The sequence below is a fragment of the Anopheles cruzii genome, chromosome 2, assembly GCF_943734635.1.
Source record: "Anopheles cruzii chromosome 2, idAnoCruzAS_RS32_06, whole genome shotgun sequence".
Taxonomy (NCBI): domain Eukaryota; kingdom Metazoa; phylum Arthropoda; class Insecta; order Diptera; family Culicidae; genus Anopheles; species Anopheles cruzii.
In genome coordinates this window covers 9872833-9894329 of record NC_069144.1, presented here as the reverse complement: position 1 = coordinate 9894329, position 21497 = coordinate 9872833, and the positions used below count along the sequence as shown (strand labels likewise).

The following is a 21497-nucleotide window of genomic DNA, read 5'->3' as shown; positions in this document are numbered from 1 at the left end:
TAAGCAAATAAAACTCACTTGAAGAACAAATCCGGAATCCGCGACACACACACAGACACGCGAAAGAAGCTAAATGTAATTGTTTTATTTAGACAGCTATTTACAGTTCTCTTTCGAGGAATGCAGCCTTACTGTTGCTTTTTGGGGATGGTTTGTCCTTTTCCATTTTCCTTGGCAGTTCGCGTGGAACGACGAACCATCACATCGTCTCGCACGCATTTCCGTGCGCTTTAATCTTTCTCGTCACCGCCTGATCCGGTCTTGTCAGGTGGAGTGGCTTCTGCTGCCGCATCCTCGCCATCTGGCTGTCTCTTGTCCTCTTTGTCCTTTTCATCCTTACACCGCCCGCAGCAACCGCCCGTCGAGTTTTCGCAAATGTCTAGCTTCTTGAAGTTGGGCGTCCACTCGCCAAGGCTCGCGTTTGCATAGAAATCCATCGGATAGGCCACCTCCAGATTGGGGGGTGTTTTCGGTTTCGTCTCTTTGGCCGCGGTGCATTCGGGGATTTTCCACTCCGCATCACCGAGCACGACGGACAGCTCGTACGGGGTCAGCAGGGGTTTCGGGAAGGCCGTCCCCCAATCGATGGACAGTCGCGGGCAGGCAACCTATAACGAGGCAGGATAACGGACCGTTAGCTAATCATTTATCGATTGTGCGAGATGGCATCGGAACTACGTGCTCCCGCCGCAGTTTACGATAAGCTGGACCCGGGGGTGCAAACGTACCTGAACGAACGCGTCGATACCGTCCATGAGGGCCAGCTTGGAGGGGAAGATCTCGGACAACAGTATGACGACCGATCGGCGGTTGTGATGCTTTAGGCGCTGCTGCAGGTGCTCCAGCACCTTCGTCGATCCCTGGCGACCGAGTGTGCCGAGAATCAGACCGAAGCAAGTCGCGTCGCGTGCCGCATCGATCGCCTGCTTGCGATTGCGGCGCATCGTCTCGTGATCGTACAGCTCGCGGGTGAACCGCTTCTCGTACGGGTCGTACTTGTACGCCTCGAGCGACGGGTTCGCTATCATGGCCGCCTCGAGATGAAACCGACCGTCGCCCAGGTAGATCAACGTCCGAGCGTCATCGCCCTCGCCCGCCAGCCGCGGGGCCGTGCAGCCCAAAATTTCACCCGGACTTAGCGGTTTCGATTGCGGTATCAGCACGTCGTACTGTGCCTCGCGCAGCTCTTTGGCCACGGCGTGCAGTGTGGCCACGAACTGGATCGTGCTGACGAACGCCAGCTTCCGGTCACGGGGAAAGTTCAGCTTCACGCTCTCGACAAAGTGTAGCGCATCGATCTTGATGTCCACGAACACGTACAGCACCTTGATGCCGGTGGTTTGATCGATCGGAACCAGGCAGCTGTGGCCGTAGTGAACCAGCAGATCGGCCCCGAGCGCCTTGGCAGTGAAGTCGTCCACACAGCACGCCCCGTACGTTACATCGCCCATCACGATCGTATCGGCCTCGGTGAACCGCTCGATCACATCACTGATCACCAGGGAGTACATCAGCAGCCCCTCGGGCATCTGGAGGGCGACCCGCTTCGCTTTCGTCTCCCGGACACGCCAAATCGTTTTGTGGATTTCGAAATTGTAGTTCGCGGGCAGGGCGCCGATGGCCGCGTTCAGCTCCGGGTCATTAAGCAGCTCGGGCGGAATTTTGTTGATAACCCGCGAGGCGCCCTTAAACACCTTCCGGACGGGTTTCGCCTTCACGATCTTCACATCGCTGGCAAGCGCTGACGGTGGCGGTTGCTCCACAACGGCGGCTGCCATGGTAACCACACTCCAAAGCTCCCGGGGAGCTTAGTGGCTCTTCGTAAAGTTTCCCTAAAATGCCCACCGGTCGCACACTTCGATCAAACAACACTCACTCGCAGACGGTTCACCAGACGAACTAGTTTCACCTCTTTACGCGCTGGGAAAACGGTTTGACCTCAAATCACCAGCCAGACCCAGACACCTTGTGCGGCACTAATTTATTGCCCACCACCACACTGTCCGCGACCTTTCTGCCCCTCTCGAGGCGCGCACGGGTTCAATTTGCTAACGATCGACAACGGGGCTGGGAATTGTTTACCTTCCCGCCAGACACGCACACGGTTCCATTACGTTATCTACCTTGCGGCGGTTGCCGATGCACTTTCTAGGGCGCGGGTATTGCTCCTCTTGCACTCCGGGTGGGTCTATTCGATTATAGAGACTTTCTTAACATTCGTCTCTTTCAACTAATGCAAATTTCAGCTGCTACCAGATTTGTCCCGCAGGGTACCTGGGCGTCTCTTTTTGGGGGCCGGTCTTTTCGATTATAGAGACTTTGAGCTATAGCCTAACATTAGTCTCTTTTATATACTAATTACTACTATCTCTAATAAAAGTATTATCCTACTTTTGTTGATTTGTCTTACACGAAAAAAAAAACACGAAAAGTCAAAATATTTTTATGAAGTTGTTTTTATAAATCCGACTAATTTTTGAAACCTAACTATGACACTGCGAACCTAACCTTGATTACGAACCTGACACCCGAGTCAACCTACGACAATCCCGAAAAAAGCCGAGTCAACCTACGACAATCCCGAAGGTAACTCACAATTCATCTGGCACTCCTCGTTCCTACCCCCTCGGACCCTCAAGCTCGCGATTCCGCAGAATCCGGGTGGTGTCGTTTCATTCGCTCCTTCGAACATGTTTGTTCCTTTCTCGCTCTTCCAACCGTAACGGGCAAAGTAACTCACGAATTCATCCGTCGTGCGATTTTTTCCTAACGCACTGTGGGGAATTTATATCGGATAGGTGCACACATTTAAAATGTTTTAATCTAATGCCTTATGAATGTAAAAAATGGTATGAAATGATCGATGGGCGTTTGTGGGAATTTTTACCATCTAAATTATTACCCTTGAACTATTATTGCTACGTTTGATAGAGTACTAATGAGCCTTTTTTCATCCAAACTTAAAGCGATATTATCTACTTAATTAAATACATGAACAATCGCGATATCGTCATTAATGTTTTCCTCCATGATAAAATTTTTTTTACATAAATAGTAACTTGCTGAAGCTGCTTTATGTCCGCTATTTACCCATAGTGCAACATGAACAAAATTGAGTGCCAGTGCCCGGCGAGTGCCCGATGAGTGCCAATTATGTTCACTGGGTAAGAATGAATTTGAAAATCCCGAACAAATCCCGAACATTTCCGAGTCACGAAAATCCCGAACGCGCTACGCTACGTGACTTTCCGCACACAAGCAATGGCCGCAAACAAACAGCTGTCAGAGGCTGGCTCGCTAGATGGCGCTGTCGAGCGAAATATTTCAACCTCACTAGAGCCAATTCAAAACAGCGCGCGGCTCGGGCGAATCCGTTGCCGTGGGTGAGACAATGAACTTACGATAATGAAAAGGCACATTCAATGCGATAAAATACCGTTAAAGGAGCCTTATCGGCGGTCGGGGATGCTGCAGGTACACGCTTACCTTCCAATCAGTAGCAAGCTGTGTATCGAAGCATCCTCGAAACCGATCACAGCAACCATCCTAGTAGTGTAGAAGGGAAATCGAGTGCACCGCAATGTTCACCGTTAAGAAGATTGGCCAGCTGAGTGAGCAGACACAAAACTTCGCGCTCGTTGCACTCGTCATCGCCAAAAGCGACGCACACTACTTCAGTGGTTCCCCACGAAACGGATCCCGATTCGTCGGAGAAGGGGCCGCGGATAGTGGCAGTGCACGCGGCGTGCTGACGCTGACGTTGCGCGACTCGGACCGCGATACCATCAACTGTACGGTGTGGGGCACATCGGACACCATGCTGCGGTACGAGGAAACCATCCGTATCGGCACGGTGGTGGAGCTGCACCGGCCACAGATTGCTTCCACGGTTTATGGTCGCTCGGAGCAGTACGCACCGCGGGTATCGTCCCGCTACTGCCTGACGGTCAACGAACAGTCGGCAGAGGCCGTTAATGTGCACACGGGCGAACAGGTACCGTTCCTACGGTCACTGCTCACCGTTCCAGCGGTGCGTCCGGAAGAAACGATTCCGCTGGCTGACATCGTGGCCAGTGGCGCCGGTTGTAGCGGGGAAACGTTCTGCGTGCTGGTGGTGGTACGATCGATCCGTCCGGTGCGACAAATTCGCATCGCCCGCCGGAATGAGGTAAAATCGTTTCGCGAAGTGGTCCTGATGGACCGGAGCCACTCGGGCGTGCTGCTGAAGCTGTGGTCCGAGAGCTACATCCGCTGGGCGGACAGCTGGCAACCGATGGCCACCGTGCTGGCGATCGCCGATGCACGGATCGAGTACAGTGAGTACCACAAGTCGATCGGTCTGACGATTGATCGCAAAACGATCGTCACGCAAGATCCACGCGGGCCGGAAGCAGGCCGACTGTTGCAGCACGCTAAAACCGTTCCGACAAACACCGTTGATGTGGCCTATTCGCTCTCGTCTGGCACCGTAGACCGTAAAGTAACCGCCCTATCGGTCTTGCAATCAATTCGTTAACTTTTGTCCCACGTTTGCAGCGAGCACCATCAACACGATCATGACGGTGCAGCAGATCATGGACCGTGCCGTGGGTGCCTACGGCACGGGAGAGGAGGATGAATTCACCGCCCTCTGTTACGCCGTCATCACACGCTTCGATCTAGACGGACCCGAAGCGCGGATCGTAAGCCAACGGTGTGTCCACTGCCGGACATTTTTGCCCAAACAGTCAACCGGCTGCTCGAAGGAGGATTGCACCGGACGGTACGATACGGCAGCGGTCCCACCGGAGGCTTTCTTCGACATCACCGTCGATATTTCGGATCACACCGGCACCCTGGCCGGTTGCCGGATGATGAGCAGCATCGCCGAGTCCGTGCTGCGGTGCGATGTGGCCACGTTCGGCCGTAAGTCGGACGCGCAGCGCACGGCACTGAAGTGGCAGTATCTGTTGGACCGGTTCGCCCTTCGATTGGTGGTGAAGCGACGGACGGCCGTTCGGTTTCAGCACCTATTTTCGATCGTCGGCTGCACGGCGGTGGATCCGGTGGAACTGGAGAGCAAGCTGAAAGTGTACTAGGAAAGCCGGTTCGCTTGGTGGGCCCAATAAACATACTTTCAATATTATTTCTTCAATAAGGACACGGCCTTCAAACGGCTAGAACAGGCCGTTCCGGATGCTAATGGTACAGTAATTTTGTCTCAGCGCAAGCAGTGATAGTATCCGGGTTGCTTCGGGATTTGTCAAGTGATCAGACTTTTCAAAGGGCTGGAACGGAACTCGTGGAATGGAAACGGAAAAGTAGAACAACATGCTTTCAGCAGTGATTGTGTTGAGTCGGGGATTCGTCTGTTCGGCTACGGTGAATGGAATCCCTTCCGGCGCTCCAAGGTGCCGTGCTCCTAATCTTTACCATTTTCGTTTTCACCGTCCGAATGGTGATTGTCCGGTTTGTAGGGCTTACGCACCTTCTTCGGGTCGTACTCTGCGAAGAACAGGAAGTGGTTTGTTAGGCCCCGGTTTGCCGTGGCTGTGGAGACAACCCGCAACTCGTACCTTCGTCGTACTCCTCCGGGAAACGTGACTTTCGTTCCTTGTCGAGCATCTGCAAGTACTCCTGTTCTGCCGCTTCGCAGGCCGCTATAAAAGTAAACGAGGCGGTCAAATAAGCAGTGGTCCTATGGCGTCTATTGCCACTTACAGCGACACTGGAACAGCTTCGGTTTATCGTCCGTGTGCTCGTCCTGGCGGTTCAGCGTGCGGACCTTCAGCTTCATTTCGCGCGACTTCGCCTCGAGGATCTTCTCGCGACGATTTTCGCGTTCCAGCATCTGGCCAAATAAAACGCAAGTGTGTTAAGTCAAGTGGGGTCAAGTCAGGGGTCCCGGCCATCGCGGTCTTACCGCGGTCAGCAGTGGTTTGTCGTTTCGTATCGAGGTCATGTTCTCGGACACCTCGATCAGGAAGGTCGCCCCTTTGACGCTGCCCGTCCCGACGAGCCGCCCGGACTCGTGGGCCCGCAGACACTTGAGGCTCTCGTCGCACACCTTGATGCTGAGCGTCGGTTCGCTGTGCTGCTGCAGCAGGTCCCACGAGTCCAGCACTCCGTCGACGCGGCTCACGAAGAACAGCGAAAAGCGCGTCGGACTCCAGGCTCCGTCCGTCAGCATCACGTCGTGGTTTTTCGTCCACACGATCGAACTCTCCCGGCAGTCCTCGGACCAAATGCGCGCGATCCAGTCCCCGATGGTGAGGAAGTTCTTCACGAACGCCGGATTGCGGGTGAGCGCATGAACCGGACCGGTGTGGCATTGCATCTGGCGGGGGCGAAATGGGAAAAACAGAACGTGGAACAGAAGACACACCCCGATTCCTTACCCTGAAAACGATTTTCTCCTGCGGGGACTTTCCCTTCCGGTTGCACGAGAACAACATGCCCTGCTCGGTGCCGCACATGAAGCGCGTCGGAATGGACGTCTCGTACTCGAGGCAGCTGACGCCGTACGATCGTGACAGATCCTGCTCGTCCGCCTTGATCGGGTCCATCAGCAGTCGGTCGATCGGTTGCGCCAACTTGCGCGTGTCCCACCACATCACCTGGCTGTCGGACGAGCCGGAGAAGAACTCGGTGCCGCTCTTCGAGTTGATCCACAGCGCCGAGTTGACCGGGGCCCGGTGCGAATGCTCGCGCTCGCTGATCATCACCGGTTCCTGCTCGTTGCGCGTGTCCCAGCAAGCGACCTGCCCGTTGTACATCCCGCAGACCATCGTGGTCGGGTCCTTCTGGTTGTACTCCAGGCAGATCATCGAGCTGCTCGGCTTGAGCCGCAGCAACGGGGCGTTCGGGTTCTCCACTTCCCAGATGTACGAGCAGACCGCCTTCCCGAGCACCTCACCAAAGTTCAGGTTGCAGTGCGAAACGGCAATCTTGGTGCCACCGTCGGGTGACCACGACAGATGCGTCACCGGTTGCTTGTAGATGCTCGGGTCGCGGTACACGTTCAGGGTGCGCGACGTGCTCCGCTGGATCAGCGGGGCCGGCTCCAGGTCATCGAAGTACTTCTCGTAAATGTTAACCGCATTGTTCTGGAAGATGCAGTGCTCCATCGGTTTTGTCGACGCCATCAGCTGGCTGATGTAGTTCTCGTCCTTCTCCACCTTGCGCCGGTAGCGGACCGTCTGCTCCGGGTCGAGAAAGTTCACGTCCTTCGGCCAGCCACCCTCCGAGTGCAGGATGCCGTGATGCTCGAACTCGGCACTTTCCGTGTTCGCATCGCTGATCGCCATCTGCCGGCTGTACTGCGTCCCGATCGATACCGGATCCCGCAGAATGTAGTCCCGAAACAGGTCATGGTTGGCGGGTTCGGAAAACTCCACCTTGTTCTTGTCCGAGAACAGGCACTGCTTGCCAAACTCGCGCCGCTCCTTCTGATACACGTACTGAATGTCCATCGCGTCCGATGGTTCTCTGGGCCGGGCGCGGTGGTTTCTCTGCTACCAGCTCTGTGGAGTTCCTAAATTTCCGCACCAAGAACAAATCTTCTACGTCCGCCGGAGTACTGCGATGTGAAAATTTTCTGCTTCTGTCAAGGTTGTTTACTGGCTGGCGGAAAAAAGGGCACCAGTTGTTAGGGCCACTAGATCTTACTGCACACGAACGGAGTGCTTCAGGTAGTGTGCGCATAGTGTCTCCATAGTAACGGCGTTCCTGTATTACTCTGGCAATTGGAAGGATCGGGTACTGAAACAATAATGGCCACTAAACGGCCACAAGAAGATCCCCACCACAGTAATGGATGGACTGGCCATTCTAGACGTCCTTGATTTTATTTAACAAGCTGATAACACCAGTTGAACGTGGGGCGGATCGGCTTTCGAGGACCATCCGTAAGTTTACTGTCGGTGCGCTCCGACACTTCCGTAAACATATCGATCAAACGGGCTCCGGTCGGACCGGGCGTTCGGTTCCGGGGACTGCTATCAGGACCTTGCTCGCCGAGGGGCCACAGAACAATTCGGGCATCGTTCGGAAACGGTCGTCTAGGCGCGTGCTAGTTCGTCTACCACGTGGTTACTCGTATGTGTGGATATTGTCCAGTGCGTGAACCTCCTGCCGCTTGAACCACCTGTTGCACAGTAGTCGTGAGAAAAAAACTGGAACGCAAACCAGGCATCAAAATGAAAGTCGACAGCAACATTAGCACCACGCAGATGGATCAAAACTGGACGCGGTACATGGTGATGTGCGACCGGCAGGACATCCGGCAGCCGGTTAGCTTCCAGGAAGAGAACGAAGTGCAGGCCACGCTCGTCGGCAACAAGGCGCTGGCGAAGCAGTACGAGATCCAGAACCCGGTCGAGAAGGGAACCCAGAGTACGCGCTGGATCTTGAACACGCCGATCTGGACGGTGCACAACCGGCTGGTGCACACCGGGGTCACGCACGTCGAGGGCGGCTGGCCTCGGGACATCGACCGGACGGACGAGGAGCTGGTGGCCCGGTACCGCCGGAAGCAGGAAAAAAGTGAAGCGTACGTGTCGCAAATGCGCGGCCTCACCCGGGTAAGTGTTGGAGGCCAGGCCGAAGCCGACGGTACGACGCTAATTTGTGAAGTTTCGTTTTTATTTCGCGCCCCAACGATGGTCGCATCCGGATGGAAAACTTCCGACCTACCGGGGCGGCCGCGGGGGCACACGATCGGTGTGTCAGTTACCGGAACATGCCGCAACCTTGACTGCAACTTCATTCCTTGACACCCCTTCCTGGGCGGCCGTTCTATTTTCTGCCGCTTCCACGAGCAGCACGCCGTTGAGCGGGTTTGCAGGTTTTGCCAACTAGCTGTCCGAAGCGTGGCACGCGATTCAAGATTTTGGCACTCCATTTTCGGTGACGGTTGCCTGTTTGTGCCGTTGCCGTTTTCCGAATGTAGTTTTGGCTGTCGATTTTTGGGCGGCCACCGATGGGTTTCCCGCTCTGACGTAGGATTCGCTCTTCGATTAGGGCGTGTTTTCAATCGGTTGTTCAATTCGCGATCGATCGCCCAAAGGCCTACCCGAAATGGTTCCGAAGTACTGGCCACTGGGTTAATAGTATACCGTACAAGGAACATAATTGTGGAGATTTGTGACGGTTGTTGCAGACCAACAGTTATCATCTGCTCCTGACCGTTCGAATTATAACCTAACATGGTGACCACATTCAACAGACCATCGACCATGCGATAATGCAAAACAATGCCTGCAACATCTACCAGAACTACTTCGAGGACATTGAGCAGCACGAGCTGATCGAACAGTTTACCTCGAAAACGGTCCAGGTGTACAAGGACTATCTGGAGGTTAGGCGCTCCTGCACGTACGTTTGCTGGTCAGACGAGGGCAACCACTTTGCATCGGCCCATTGCAACATTGGCGAGCGCCGGGGCACCGTTACCGATTGCTACATCTGGGACATCGGTAAGGGTTGTGCGTTTTCATTGATTTCCTCCCATGTTTACTGACCCGCCCTGAATGTGCTCCTGGGAATATTTAGAACACCCGAATAGCCCACTGCAGAAGCTCATCCCGCCGTACCAGGCCCGCTGTCTGGAGTACAACTTCAAGGACCCGACGCAGATGGCGGGTGGACTGTTTTCCGGCCAGGTCGCCATCTGGGACATTCGCGCGTCGGGCACGCCGGTTGAGACGACGCAGCGTGAGGAGAGTCACAACGACGTCGTCACACGCGTCCTGTGGACGTCCTCGAAGACGACGAACGAGTTCCTGTCCGGTTCCACCGACGGGCGCATCTTGTGGTGGGATTTGCGGAATCTCAACGAACCGTACGATTATCTCAATCTAGCACCGAAGAACGTGCAGGGATCGCTCGATCCGGAGCACTGCTTCGGCGTGTGTTCAGTCGAGTTCGAACCGACGATGCCGAATAAGTACACCGTGGGCACCGAGAATGGGATCATTTACAGCTGCAGCCGCAAGTACAAGACACCGGCGGACAAGATCCAGTCGGTCATCAGGGCCCACACCGGCGCGATCTACTCGGTCGAGCGGAACCCGCTGTTCATCAAGAACTACATCAGCGTTGGTGACTGGCAGACGAAGATCTGGACCGAGGATTGCAAGGACAATCCGATCGTGTGGACGAAGGAGTACGCCGTGCAGCTGACGTGCGGTATCTGGAGCCCGACCCGATGTTCGCTCGTATTCATCTGCCGTATGGACGGGGTGATGGATGCCTGGGACGTCATCCACCGGCTCGATGGGCCCGTGCTGCGGCTCAAGCTGTCGGATGCGCCGCTCTGGTCGGTGCGGGTCCACAAGGCTGGCAAACTGATCGCCAACGGGACCGACAATGGGGCCATCTATCTGACCGAGATCTCCGACAACCTTACGTTCAGCTCGGCCAACGACAAACCGGCTCTGTCCGGGATGCTAGAGCGCGAGATGCGCCGCCAACGGTTGCTGGAGGCCAAGATTAAGGAAATCAAGCTGAAGGAAAAGGAACTGGAACGCGAACGGATCCGCCGGCAGCTGCGAATGGAAAACGCAAACTCGATCGAGGAGGAAGAGAAGGACCTCGTGGCGGACTCGATACACCAGTTCTGGACCAAGATTCACGGGCGCAAGAGCTTGAAAAACACGCTCAAAGGTATCCGGATGCGCGATAAGGGCGTTGGTTTGCTGCACAAAGACAAGAAGGCCAAAAAGGAGATGAGTTAAGTTGAGGGAAATACCGTCACCCTGTCCGTCCTTTGTTGGGTACATCGAGAGAAGGGTTAGTTAAGGATTGTTTTTTAATTTTATTTTCTGCACAAAAACAACTGCACCAAGAACACAAACTCTACTTGTCTTAGTTTAGTAAACCAGCGGGGGGCCAACGAAGGTTACTTTGATGTGCGCGTGAAACAGTGACGGGCAACATAAGTTCTTTGGTCGCTTTGTAAGCGACCTCCATTGTTGCGCATGAGAGATTAACAAACATAACAAAAAATTATCACGCGAAAAGGTACGCGGCAAGGTGCTTTAGACTAGGATTTTTGCTCTATATAATCGATATTTGCGATTGCAATTGTTCGCAACTCAGTTGTTTCTTGTAATTGCACTGTTGTAATAAAAATTCTAGATTCAGCTGATTTGCTTTGGTTTAGAGGTTTGATTTAAAGTAAAACTAAAACGAGCACCATTCACTCGCGTCCTATCAATACTACTGTGGCTGCTTCCTTCAGCTCCACTCCGTTTCCTCACGATTTGTTACGTTTCACTGTGCTGGGTCATTTAATTTGGTTTTTAAGTGGTAATTGAAATTGCATTATCAAGACAGATTGTATAAAACATCCGCAGGCGCTTTTAAATCAGTTCAACGTCAATATTATTATTGTGATTTGCTTTTGTATCATATGATTTTCTCACTCGTTAGACAGCTCTCCCTAGCGAACAGCTCGCGGTTCGTCCCTAGTTGTATAGCACACCATAATTGACAATAAAGTGGATAAAAACTATGTCCAAAATGGTGATTTCACTATCGGAAATCGGAAAGAATCAGCTTTCGTTATCGGTTACGGAGAAATCGGTTACGTTGCATTAGTTAAGAGTCTAGTCTTAACGAAACGAGTATTTTGCTTTTGCCTAACCCAATGCTCGAAGAACAAGTTTCAAAATTCTAAATTTGTGACAGATGTCTATAATAGTGACACTTTTTGTAGCATAGAAAATTTGAATTCTTAAAACAAAACACTCTCCGTTCGGGACGACCAAAACACAACAACGAGTACGACCTAAAGAAACAACAAAATTTGGATTTCTCCACCCTTTTAGATTCCCTTTGTAACGGTGCCACATGAATATAAGAAATGTTTCATCATAAAACTTCTACAACTGTGTGGTCACTATGATGGCGATAATGATGGCGATGATGATGGCGATTATAAATATTTTATGCACGATTACCACCCTACTGGTTACGGTTGAGCTATTAGGTGCAACACATCAACTAGCTATTTCTAAATGTACTTCATAAAAGAGCTCTCTTTCCTTTGACTTTCCAGCTTTTCGCGAAATCGCGAAAGATTTCCTTTGCTTTTACACATTAAATTCAATTTGAAACCGAGCATTGGTTAAATGTTTTCTCTAATGCATCTGACGATGCGGGTTAAAAGTGGCATCGAAATGTTTAAGGTATTGTGTTTTTTCTTTTTCGGTTTATATCGTACGATCTTAAAGTAAGCTGCGCATTTTTTGCGCCCCTTCTGCAGCGACATCACACTTTACCGGTTCAATACCGGTACGGCTTCGCTTGAAGGTAAGTTCTCGAACGAGGAAGACATTATGAGAAGTACGGCATACTTCAATGCAAAGAAAAGTGGCTGGTAACGGCCCACACTACACAGTCAAAGGGATTTTACTGGCTCATTGGTTGGACTAAAAGTATTTTTTTTTTAACTGGATCCTCTTTTGGGTGAGTATTGAATTGGGAGAGTATAAAGTTGCTAAAATATGTTCACAGTATTGAGATGTGAACCTTTAGTTTACTACTCGTTAGCTGCGTTTATCGTGTTACTTAATATGGCTATGACACTAAGATAATTAATTCGAGACAAGAAACGACAAGATTTTTGGAGAAATCAAACAGGGCAAAACTAAGCCAATCAGGTAAATTGCTTCACACGCGCGCTTTTTAGCTCCAAACGACCAATGAAAAACAGACAATTTCTTTGTAAGTGACGGCCAGGCCGCGTTGCCAAGCAAAACAAATAACTTCCCAAATAATGAATAACAGTTTCGCAGCTGCACTTTTAAAGCAAGACCTAATCACACTGCTCAGTATTCGAGCTTTGCGGACATCAAGTACAACCCGACGAGTGCTCCAAGGTGGAGACAATCTTATTGTTTTTTTCATCTGATAATATGCTATCGTCAAACTTCTAGCGCGGTACCTCTTTTATCAGTATCATTGTGATACACCTTCGTAATGGGCGCGCACGAAACAATCGCATTCAAAAAAGGAAAAAGCTTTACAAGCTTTCCGGCCACGATCGGTGGCACTTATGCACTCAATCGACCGATGCGTGGCCGATGAATTTATACCACGCATTTGTACCGTGATCGTTTCCCTGGTTTACCGGCAACACGCTCACCGCACCGGCTGGAGGCTCGGAGCGTTCAAACAGCTGTCCGTACCGGGCTAAGATTTCTTCCAACTGCTTGGGTTTCACCTCTGACACGTAGCGTCCAACGTACGACCAAACGTGATCGAACGGAACGCCTTGCGGATGGATGACGAGAAAGTTTGATGTGAGAGCAATCATTTTGGCTTCCCTAGGCTTGCTGACGGCACCACCTAGCAGGCCGCAGCTTTCCAGCGTTTCCGTGCCCGTTGGTCGGGATGCATTTCCGTCGTCGGAAGGTGCTGCTCCCACCGGTGGTGCGGTGCTTTCCACTGGAGCGCAGGCCACCGTTTCCTCGCAGTCGGAATCCTTGCCCGAGGAGACACTTGGCCCACTGCTGGAGGCGGCCACCTTTGAGGTGGCAATTTTCGTCTTCAACAGCAGCTGCCTCACGTTGGCATCTTTCAGTTCATCCTCCAGCTCGCAGATGCGATTCTGGCGCTCCGTCTCTTTGGCTTTGTTTTCCAGCAGCTGCGTCTGAAGGTTCCGGATCGTTTCCTGCAATACCTCGATGTGTAGGATCTTCATCTTCAGCTCACCGTCAGCAGCGACCGGTTCGGAGTGGCCATCTGTAGCCCGCTCGGAATCGCAATGATGATCCTGCAAAGGGATTGGGAGATGTGTTTGTAAATCGTGACCATCTCGGCACAGCAGCGACCGAACCCACCTTCTGGTCATGTTGTTCCCAGCGGGCCTTTTTGTACGGAAAAGACGATACCGAGTAGTCGTCATCGGACATATCCATTCCATCCTCATCGGGGAAATCGTCCAGTTGAACGCATTTTATGTCCTGCGGTCGAATGGGTTTTGCGAACCACCGTGCCAGCACCGGAGCAGACAGAAAATTTAGGAAGTAGCAAAAAGAACGTCACACCATTAAACTACGGGATCAATGTTGTATCTATTGCAAACAATGTCTCTTATTGTTTATTCCGTTGTAGATAAAATCATAGGCGACGAAGTAAAGTAACGATATATGAAAATGTTGAATGCTAAATCGGTAAAGAAACACTAAACTGGTCCTGTTATCGTCGCCAGCCGAGCGATGGATGTTGACGGCGCAAACGTGGCAGGAAAAAAAGAATTCTGTTTTGTTTGGCGGGCTCTGCGGCTCAGTATTTTTTGTTACTTATCACCACCGACATTGAGAGAAGCCTGCCATTGGTTGGATGGTCGATCAGGACACTACAAATCAGGTGTGCGCTTAGCATTTCACCTTCACTTACCTGTCGAAGCACTCAAATGCGAACGATTCAACGATTGCTTCGATGGTATATCGTACCATCGTACCACTAACAGTCTGGTGCATTGGTATGTTTTGGGATTTGGTTGAAACTACAGTTCAGTTCCTATTAAATATTGGTTGTAACAACTTATCTTTTCGGTCTTCTCAAAGCGCCCCGCTGAATACTTGCAAAATTTTACGGTTGAATCGGTTCGAATCCCGAGATTGCATATGATATGTGTATATTACGGAGTATAATATTGTAAAAAAACAAACAAACATTAACACTACGGTCACTCCATGAAAACAACCACTACGCCGGAGGTGAACAGCATTTTTAATGTTTAGTTTCGGTGCCGTTAATGGTATTAAGAGGGCGAGGGCCTTGGCACAATTGCGGGGAAAGCGCATTCCCTAATGTAAACAAAATCTCACATCGGCTGGAACCAAAGAAAAAGGGGGTTGCAACATCATAGGGCTAACGTGTAGGCTAACTTACCAAGCGATTGAAGAAAAAGAAAGGTCAGTAACGTGAGTTAACATTGGTATCGAATACCACTGATCGCCGATCCTCGTATCGCTAAAGGCGATGCATACAATTTTCAATTCAAAATAAACGAAAGGCAGAATAATACGCCCGAAGGCACACCACAGCGAAGGACAGTATAACAAACATAATTATTTGGAAAACATTATGGTGCTAAACAAGCATGTATTGGATAACAGAAAACCAGGCGAGTTAGTGAAAAAGGGTGAACCCAGAACTACGCATGAATTAGAAAGCGAGCAAAACAAACCAGAGTTAACGAAAGTGGGAATGCAAAGTCTACTAGGTCACAGCAACGAATGCGGGCAAATGTACAAAACGGCCTACTTTAGGCGAGAGTGGCGAGTGTGCAAACATTAAACAAACTGTACACTGAGAAAAGCAACAAACTAAGGAATTCTAGTACAGGAAACAGAAAAAGGAAGAAAACCGATGAAACGAAATACTAGCGTTCGGTACATACCAGTGACTGCTTCTTCCACGCGTCGATGTTTTTTCTTTGGGCTTTAGTAAAATGATCCCAAACCTTCTTGTGACTGGCCGCATTGAAAACTTTTTCAATCTGACTGACTGAATTGAAGTGAAGTGGAAAATAATAATAGTAATAACAATGATAGAGATATTTGTTTTGTGGGATATTTCTTGTTTTTTTTTGTGAACATAGAACATTGCAATGGAGGAGAGAGAGAGAGTATGTGACACGCTTGGTTGTTTGAGGATTTGGAGGGTTTTTTTAAATCATCTTTTCTGAATCTCTTTCGGGGCCACAGTCGCTCTTACTCAAAAGCTGCGGGTTTGACAATTGACAACAAAGCAAAACAAACAGTGGAACAGTTTTGTGGTTAGTTCGTTTCCAGTTTCAAACCAACCTCTGCGAACTCTGCGGGCAGGCCGATCATCCGGAGCACCGTCTGAGCGTGATGAAGGTGAAGGAAAGGTGGTTAAGTGGTGCGATTGGCGAATGGGGGTGGTGCGAATCGGAACAAATCGCGAATGAAAGTTATAGCTTGGAAAGTTCAACACTTAACGAGCAGCACAAACTATAGATTAAGTATAAACGAAAGAAAAGACAAACCAAAACCGGGAACATTGGGGGAAAGGGTAAGGTGGAGAAGCGTAAGGTAAGGGAGCAAAGTTACACCGAACCACCGTACGGGTTTTTGTTTTTCTATTTACAAATCATCCCAACCGGACTTCCTAATGAGCTAAGATCGTAAACTAATGCTGTTGCTAATTCTGATACCATGAGTGAACTGAACATAAGAAGATGAAACGATCGGAGCGTAACAATGATCCTACGCGTAGTTCTAGTAGCGGAAAAATCCCAAAAACCAAAATTTTAGTAGTAGGACACATCCAGGCCTGAGGATAACAACAAATAGTGTGTGTGAATTGAGTATTTTCGCATGTTTTTTGTTTCAATACGACTAACCATTTACCTTGACCACTGCCGTTGGGAGGGAGAGAAGGATAGATAGAGAGAATGCCGTATCGGTGGGTGTGTGTGTTAGACTAAGTACAGAATGAGTAGTGAAAATCCCTCAGCACATGAAGAATCATTTGCAATGCGGAACAACACCTTCACCTTTTCCTTTGACTTGCCTCTTTCGGGAACAGAGAGCACAATAGAATGTTGATCCTTCCTTACGGACTCAGAGCTGCTGAGATGGGTGTGCATGAGTTCATCTTTGATTTGGGACTGTACATCAGAAAAAGGATCAGCTCTACGTACCTTTCATTACTTTTTCTTAAATGGTATGATTTCGCGTTTCGGAACGGTGTGGGAAACGTTGCAAAGGCAATTGCCAAAAACTCACTGTATTTGGGGGGTTTGCCTACAAATGTGACAGAGCGGATCGAGGCCAACTTTGCTTGTAACAACGGCTCATCCGCAGTCATGACAAATGTCTACTAGTACCGGACAGCCAGATGAGTGCAGGTTTCGGATGGAGCATCGGGTTCGTATTCCAAAATACTTTCTAATGGCCAATTGCAAACCAAAGTTAAATACAGTACCTTTGTGACCCATGATGTTGTTGGTTGGAATAGTAATGGCTTTTTTACCCACTCGGGAAACTCGGGTTTGTGGTAAAAACCCAGACGAACGGACAGGGATCAAGGAAGAGGAGCGCAATAGGCCGATGACAAAAAACAATAACATCTCACCTCAGCCCCATGGTGTGCTACGATGGTGAAGCAAATTACCACAGAAACTGTTTACTAAAATATGTCGCCCAGCCCGGATTGTAACAACGTGAGTTTAGGAAAAGAATATGATGCCGATTGTTTCTTGTGTTCGGAGAGAACGGTGTTTAGTACGGTGCTTGCGCGATTCCGAACCTATTGCTTGCGTGTTGCAAAAGAGACGTGTGACGTGACAGCACTTAGAGTATAGGAAGTGGGAAGTTTACGCATACATCACAAAACTCACACAAAACGCAACAAAGGACAAAATGTCTATCGGTAAATACTAGTACAGAGCAGAGCGGTAGTAATGTGAACTGAAAATCGACAGAAAACACACGACCAGTAGTAAAGAACGGAGTCGCAAGTTACTTGCTAGTACAGGTTTCTCGATAAAGGAGAAAAAGATAGTGTGTGTGTGTGTGATAGTGTGTGAGAGAGAGAGAGATAGAGAGGAAGGACCGGGGACAAAAACGAAGAAAACAGCCATCTGGTGGGGGGAGTGGGCGAAAGAATAAGAAACGACAACGGAAGCGACGGCGCATCCACACGCGCCACGCTGGTGTACTTACATTGCGCGAGCATCGCTTTCGTCTGGCGCCGGTACTGTTCCCGGGCCCGCTTCAGTTCCTCGTCGAAGGTGCTCTTTTCGTTCAGCAGCCGCCGCACGTGCGAGTTCGTGCTCTGGATCATCGAGTAGAAGTTGTTGGCGTTCTTTTTGCTGCAGTCGCCCCGCTCGAGCCACGCCACCAGCGTTTGGACGGCTTTCGCGAACGTTTCGTCGTTTTTCAACCGCTCCGCCACCGACGTTGCCTCGTGCTCGGTGTAGTGCACCACCGGTTGGGGCGAGAGCGAACGGAACCGGTCGTCTTCCAGCCGTTCCCGGTGTCGCTTTTCGCGCTGCAGCTTCCGCTGCCGGCACTCGTACTCGTACTGGTCGTCGCGGGCCTGCGCGTAGTCCACGTGCAGGACACCGAAGATGGGCGGCTCTTTCGGCTCCGGGCCGGCCGGGTAGGTGAAGTTACTGCCAATCTTCACCCGATAGCCGGACAGATAGATGGCCGAGTCGACCGACGCCTCGTACACGTAGCGAATGTGGCAAAAGTTCTTCTTCGACAGCCGCAGCGTGGTGATTTCGCCGCACCGTTCGAAAATCTCGCGCATCACCTCCTCGGTCATGCCGGTCGGCAGACCGCCGACGAACACGGTCCGGCAGCCGGGCGGACGCTCGATCGTTTTCGGTGACGGTGCGTTCGGGTTGGGCGGAAACAGTGTGCAGCTCTTGCAGTAGATCACTTCCTTCGTGGCGCTCGTCTTGTCGGACGCGCCGCTAGTGGCCGCCGATGGTGGTGCCGCCGATCCGGCACCGGGTCCGGGCAGCTCGGAAGCACCGGGCCCAGGGCCCATTATAGGGAACGGTTGCATGCTGATCAACGACGAGCCGTCCACCATGTTCATCACGCCCGGCATCATCATAAAGCCGTGCGGTTGCTGCGGCAACAGTTGATTGAACACCAACTCACCTCCGTTGGCGGCCACGTGCTGCTGCAGCTGGCTCTGGTGCTTCTGCAGCTCCTCGAGCATCGTTTTGTTGATGCTATCCTCGCGGGCCTTCTCGAGGGCACTGGCCGCGGCAGAGCAACTTTCCTTCGCCTCGTGCCGCTCCGCCACCGACTCCAGCTCCATCGGGGCGGCCCCGGATCCATTTTGGCCCGGCTTCACCTTAAACTCGAGCGGTTTATTATTGATCCCAGCCAGCAGGGCCACATTGGCAGCCGCCGCCACATTGGATGCTCCGAGCTGCTGGGCTGTTAAAAACCCACCACCGCCGGACAGCAACGGATCTGCGGAACGGAAGAACCACGGGCGGCTCACGTGAGAAAACAAATAATCGATAGCACTTGCGCGCACGCACAGACGACGTGCACGGCAACGAGGCAACGAACGGGAGAGGAAAAACACACAGACAAAACACAGACACAGGGGCGGGTCAGATTTGCATTTTGCGCCTCCGACACTTACGCATCGGATGTAGCCCGTTCGGAGCGAGGTGATTGAAGGAAAACGACATATCGCACAAACGGAACGGAACTACGCCAAGTACGGAACAAACGCAATCTGCATCAGATCTTCTGCACACATACACACGACGAAAACTACGCGAGCACGGCACTTCCTGGTACTGCCGTTGGGTTTTACGCAATCATTTTTCACGCACGCCACCCCAAAAAGGGAACGGTTTTCCACTTTTCCCTTCGATCGATTCTGGCCGATTGTGACAGGAAGAACTTTTCTTCTACTCAGTGCGCTGTTTTTTCTTCCGTTGACAGCAGAAACCAAAACAACGGCCACCGAGTGCCTAGTGGTTGTGAACTTTGCAGGAGAACGTTTGCTGCACAGTGGGCAAATGGTGTTAAACGAAAGATTTACACATTATTTTAAAAATGTTGTGAGAATTATGCCAAATCAAGGCTGTAGCAGGCTTGTGTAAAGTAAATAGTAAAAGTAAGTAAGTAAACTAAAGTAAATTGCTGTCTTAAGCTTAATAACAGAGACTCCAAGTTGTTTTTATTATTTCGTAGAATTTTTTTCCAAAGAAGTTAGCAAATTACCTAATAAAGGGCAAGGTAGGGGCTCGAAATGCGAGCCCGCAACAACGAGTATGAATTATGTATTTCGTCAAAATGGACGAATAATTTACGTAAACTTTGTTTTCCATCCAGTCAATCGACCTTCAATTGGGGTCAACAGATTAGCAAGGTTCCTTAGAAAGGTTCCTTCGAAAAGCCCCCGATTGAAACGGTGACCCAAGATCAACCGTCCCACATTTTTGATAAAACAATACGCAAAATAAACCGAGTAGAGGTAGAGCCGGTAGCAGCGAAAGCAAAACACACCCATCCCGCACGGTCATGTAGAGCTGTAACTAGCAAGGATGTGGAGCCGGACACAACGCAAAAATATGAATGCTAAACGTGCCAAAGCTGGTCCGGGTATCGGGTCCGCAGCTTGGTCCGTGACGGAAAAGTTATGCCGCCATACCTCACCAAAAATAAGTGAAAAGGAAAATCAACAACAATCATGCTCATTGGCCAGCAACACCGGCGCGCAATGATGAATTCGGTTTTCGCAAACAGAGCCAAAACGGGAAAATGGGGAGGAAGCCGGCGCCACGCTCTCCACTGCGCTACCGCCAACGCCGTCAAGGGCATAAAATAACAAAAGCATTCGAACGGCGACAACGATGACGATGCTGGGGCACGTGGGGGCGTGGGGCACCGGGAAATGGAAGAAAAACAAACTCACTCCCCGCCCAGGAAGGACCGGCAGGAGGACACGGAGGGTGGAAAAGCGGAATTGTCCCTGAATCCTGCAGCTTCCGATTCCGACGCCGTATCCTGTGCCGCGTGTGCCCCAGGTAGGAAGCCCAACTCTGGCGAACCGGCGACGAACACAATTTCCGACGACCGGCCACTAGAGCGGAGCCGCAGGACTATTTTCACCCGTCGCCGTCACCGGCGACGGTGGGAATTAAAAAAAATACTGAAATGTTATTTTTTCCCTTTCGACATGTAGAACAAATATTTTAGTTTCTGACTCGTGGCCCGGTGGCGCGGCTGCCGATCCTGCCACATAAGGAATCCGCTCGCGGTGTGCGTCTGAATGATCCCCGCGTATGTGTGCAGCAGCGTGGCCGGGTGTTTGCGCATGTCCACCGCGGGAAAATGGCGCGCTCTTGGCGTCCTATGAGCGGAAACACATCTGGCGAAAGTGGCCGATTCCTTTTTCCTTTCGACACCGGACATCGGACCCCATCCGGAATGGAGCCCGAGCGGGTGTGCGGCCTGGGGCATGATGATCGAACAAAAACATACCGCGTCCCAGGAAACGGAACACGCACACATCCTCGGAGGAGCCGGACGAAACCCGGAGCTACACCAAAAACAACATTGGCACAAATGAAAAATAATATAAACCCTCGGCGAGCCTCGTCCCGTTGGTGACGGAGGGTCTGTTGGGTGGAAGTTGGGCGGATTTCTTCGGTACCGGCTTCATCAAGAAATCGGAACGGCTCTACAATTGTCACGGGACTCACTATTATTGAGGTACATTAATTTCCCCTTGAAGCTATCGAACTGAAGCTATCGAAATAAAGGATATAGGAGCAAAAGATCATCAACCAGGCTTCCGTCGAGGAATTTTGAAATAACGGTTTGTCGAAACCAATCCTCCGGCAACAAAGTCGTACCGCGTCCGTTCACCTTCCACGGTTCTGTCGATAATGGTTTATTGAGTTAAGCCATGCCGCCAGCCAGCCAGGCAGCCAGCCAACCCACCCCAACAATTAGGTCAACAATGTGTGTGGTGCACAAAACGCCGCC

General features: G+C 51.0%; 5 protein-coding genes across 5 annotated transcripts; 2 read left to right on the top strand and 3 right to left on the bottom strand.

The window, feature by feature from the left end:
• Window positions 1–167: 167 nt before the first annotated feature.
• On the bottom strand, window positions 168–1857 carry LOC128278127 (2-(3-amino-3-carboxypropyl)histidine synthase subunit 1). The gene is made up of 2 exons (XM_053016793.1): window positions 729–1857; window positions 168–608 (listed from the first exon to the last, which is right to left on the bottom strand). The coding sequence occupies exons 1-2, from the start codon at window positions 1776–1778 to the stop codon at window positions 231–233; spliced, it is 1428 nt and encodes a 475-aa protein (XP_052872753.1). The 5' UTR covers window positions 1779–1857; the 3' UTR covers window positions 168–230.
• Window positions 1858–3580: 1723 nt separating this feature from the next.
• On the top strand, window positions 3581–5078 carry LOC128268395 (protein hold'em). Its single transcript, XM_053005469.1, has 2 exons — window positions 3581–4475; window positions 4537–5078. Exons 1-2 carry the CDS (start codon window positions 3581–3583, stop codon window positions 5076–5078), a joined length of 1437 nt encoding a protein of 478 aa, XP_052861429.1.
• Window positions 5079–5401: 323 nt separating this feature from the next.
• Window positions 5402–7451, bottom strand: LOC128267994 (dynein intermediate chain 3, ciliary). The gene is made up of 5 exons (XM_053004977.1): window positions 6378–7451; window positions 5903–6316; window positions 5701–5830; window positions 5556–5639; window positions 5402–5484 (listed from the first exon to the last, which is right to left on the bottom strand). The coding sequence occupies exons 1-5, from the start codon at window positions 7449–7451 to the stop codon at window positions 5402–5404; spliced, it is 1785 nt and encodes a 594-aa protein (XP_052860937.1).
• A 726-nt stretch (window positions 7452–8177) lies between these two features.
• On the top strand, window positions 8178–10715 carry LOC128277469 (dynein intermediate chain 3, ciliary-like). The gene is made up of 3 exons (XM_053015925.1): window positions 8178–8561; window positions 9206–9455; window positions 9532–10715. Exons 1-3 carry the CDS (start codon window positions 8178–8180, stop codon window positions 10713–10715), a joined length of 1818 nt encoding a protein of 605 aa, XP_052871885.1.
• Window positions 10716–10783: 68 nt separating this feature from the next.
• Window positions 10784–19226, bottom strand: LOC128269493 (ecto-NOX disulfide-thiol exchanger 1). Its single transcript, XM_053006974.1, has 5 exons — window positions 19138–19226; window positions 17688–18959; window positions 15395–15501; window positions 13827–13949; window positions 10784–13759 (listed from the first exon to the last, which is right to left on the bottom strand). Exons 1-5 carry the CDS (start codon window positions 19184–19186, stop codon window positions 13046–13048), a joined length of 2265 nt encoding a protein of 754 aa, XP_052862934.1. The 5' UTR covers window positions 19187–19226; the 3' UTR covers window positions 10784–13045.
• Between the last annotated feature and the right edge of the window lie 2271 nt (window positions 19227–21497).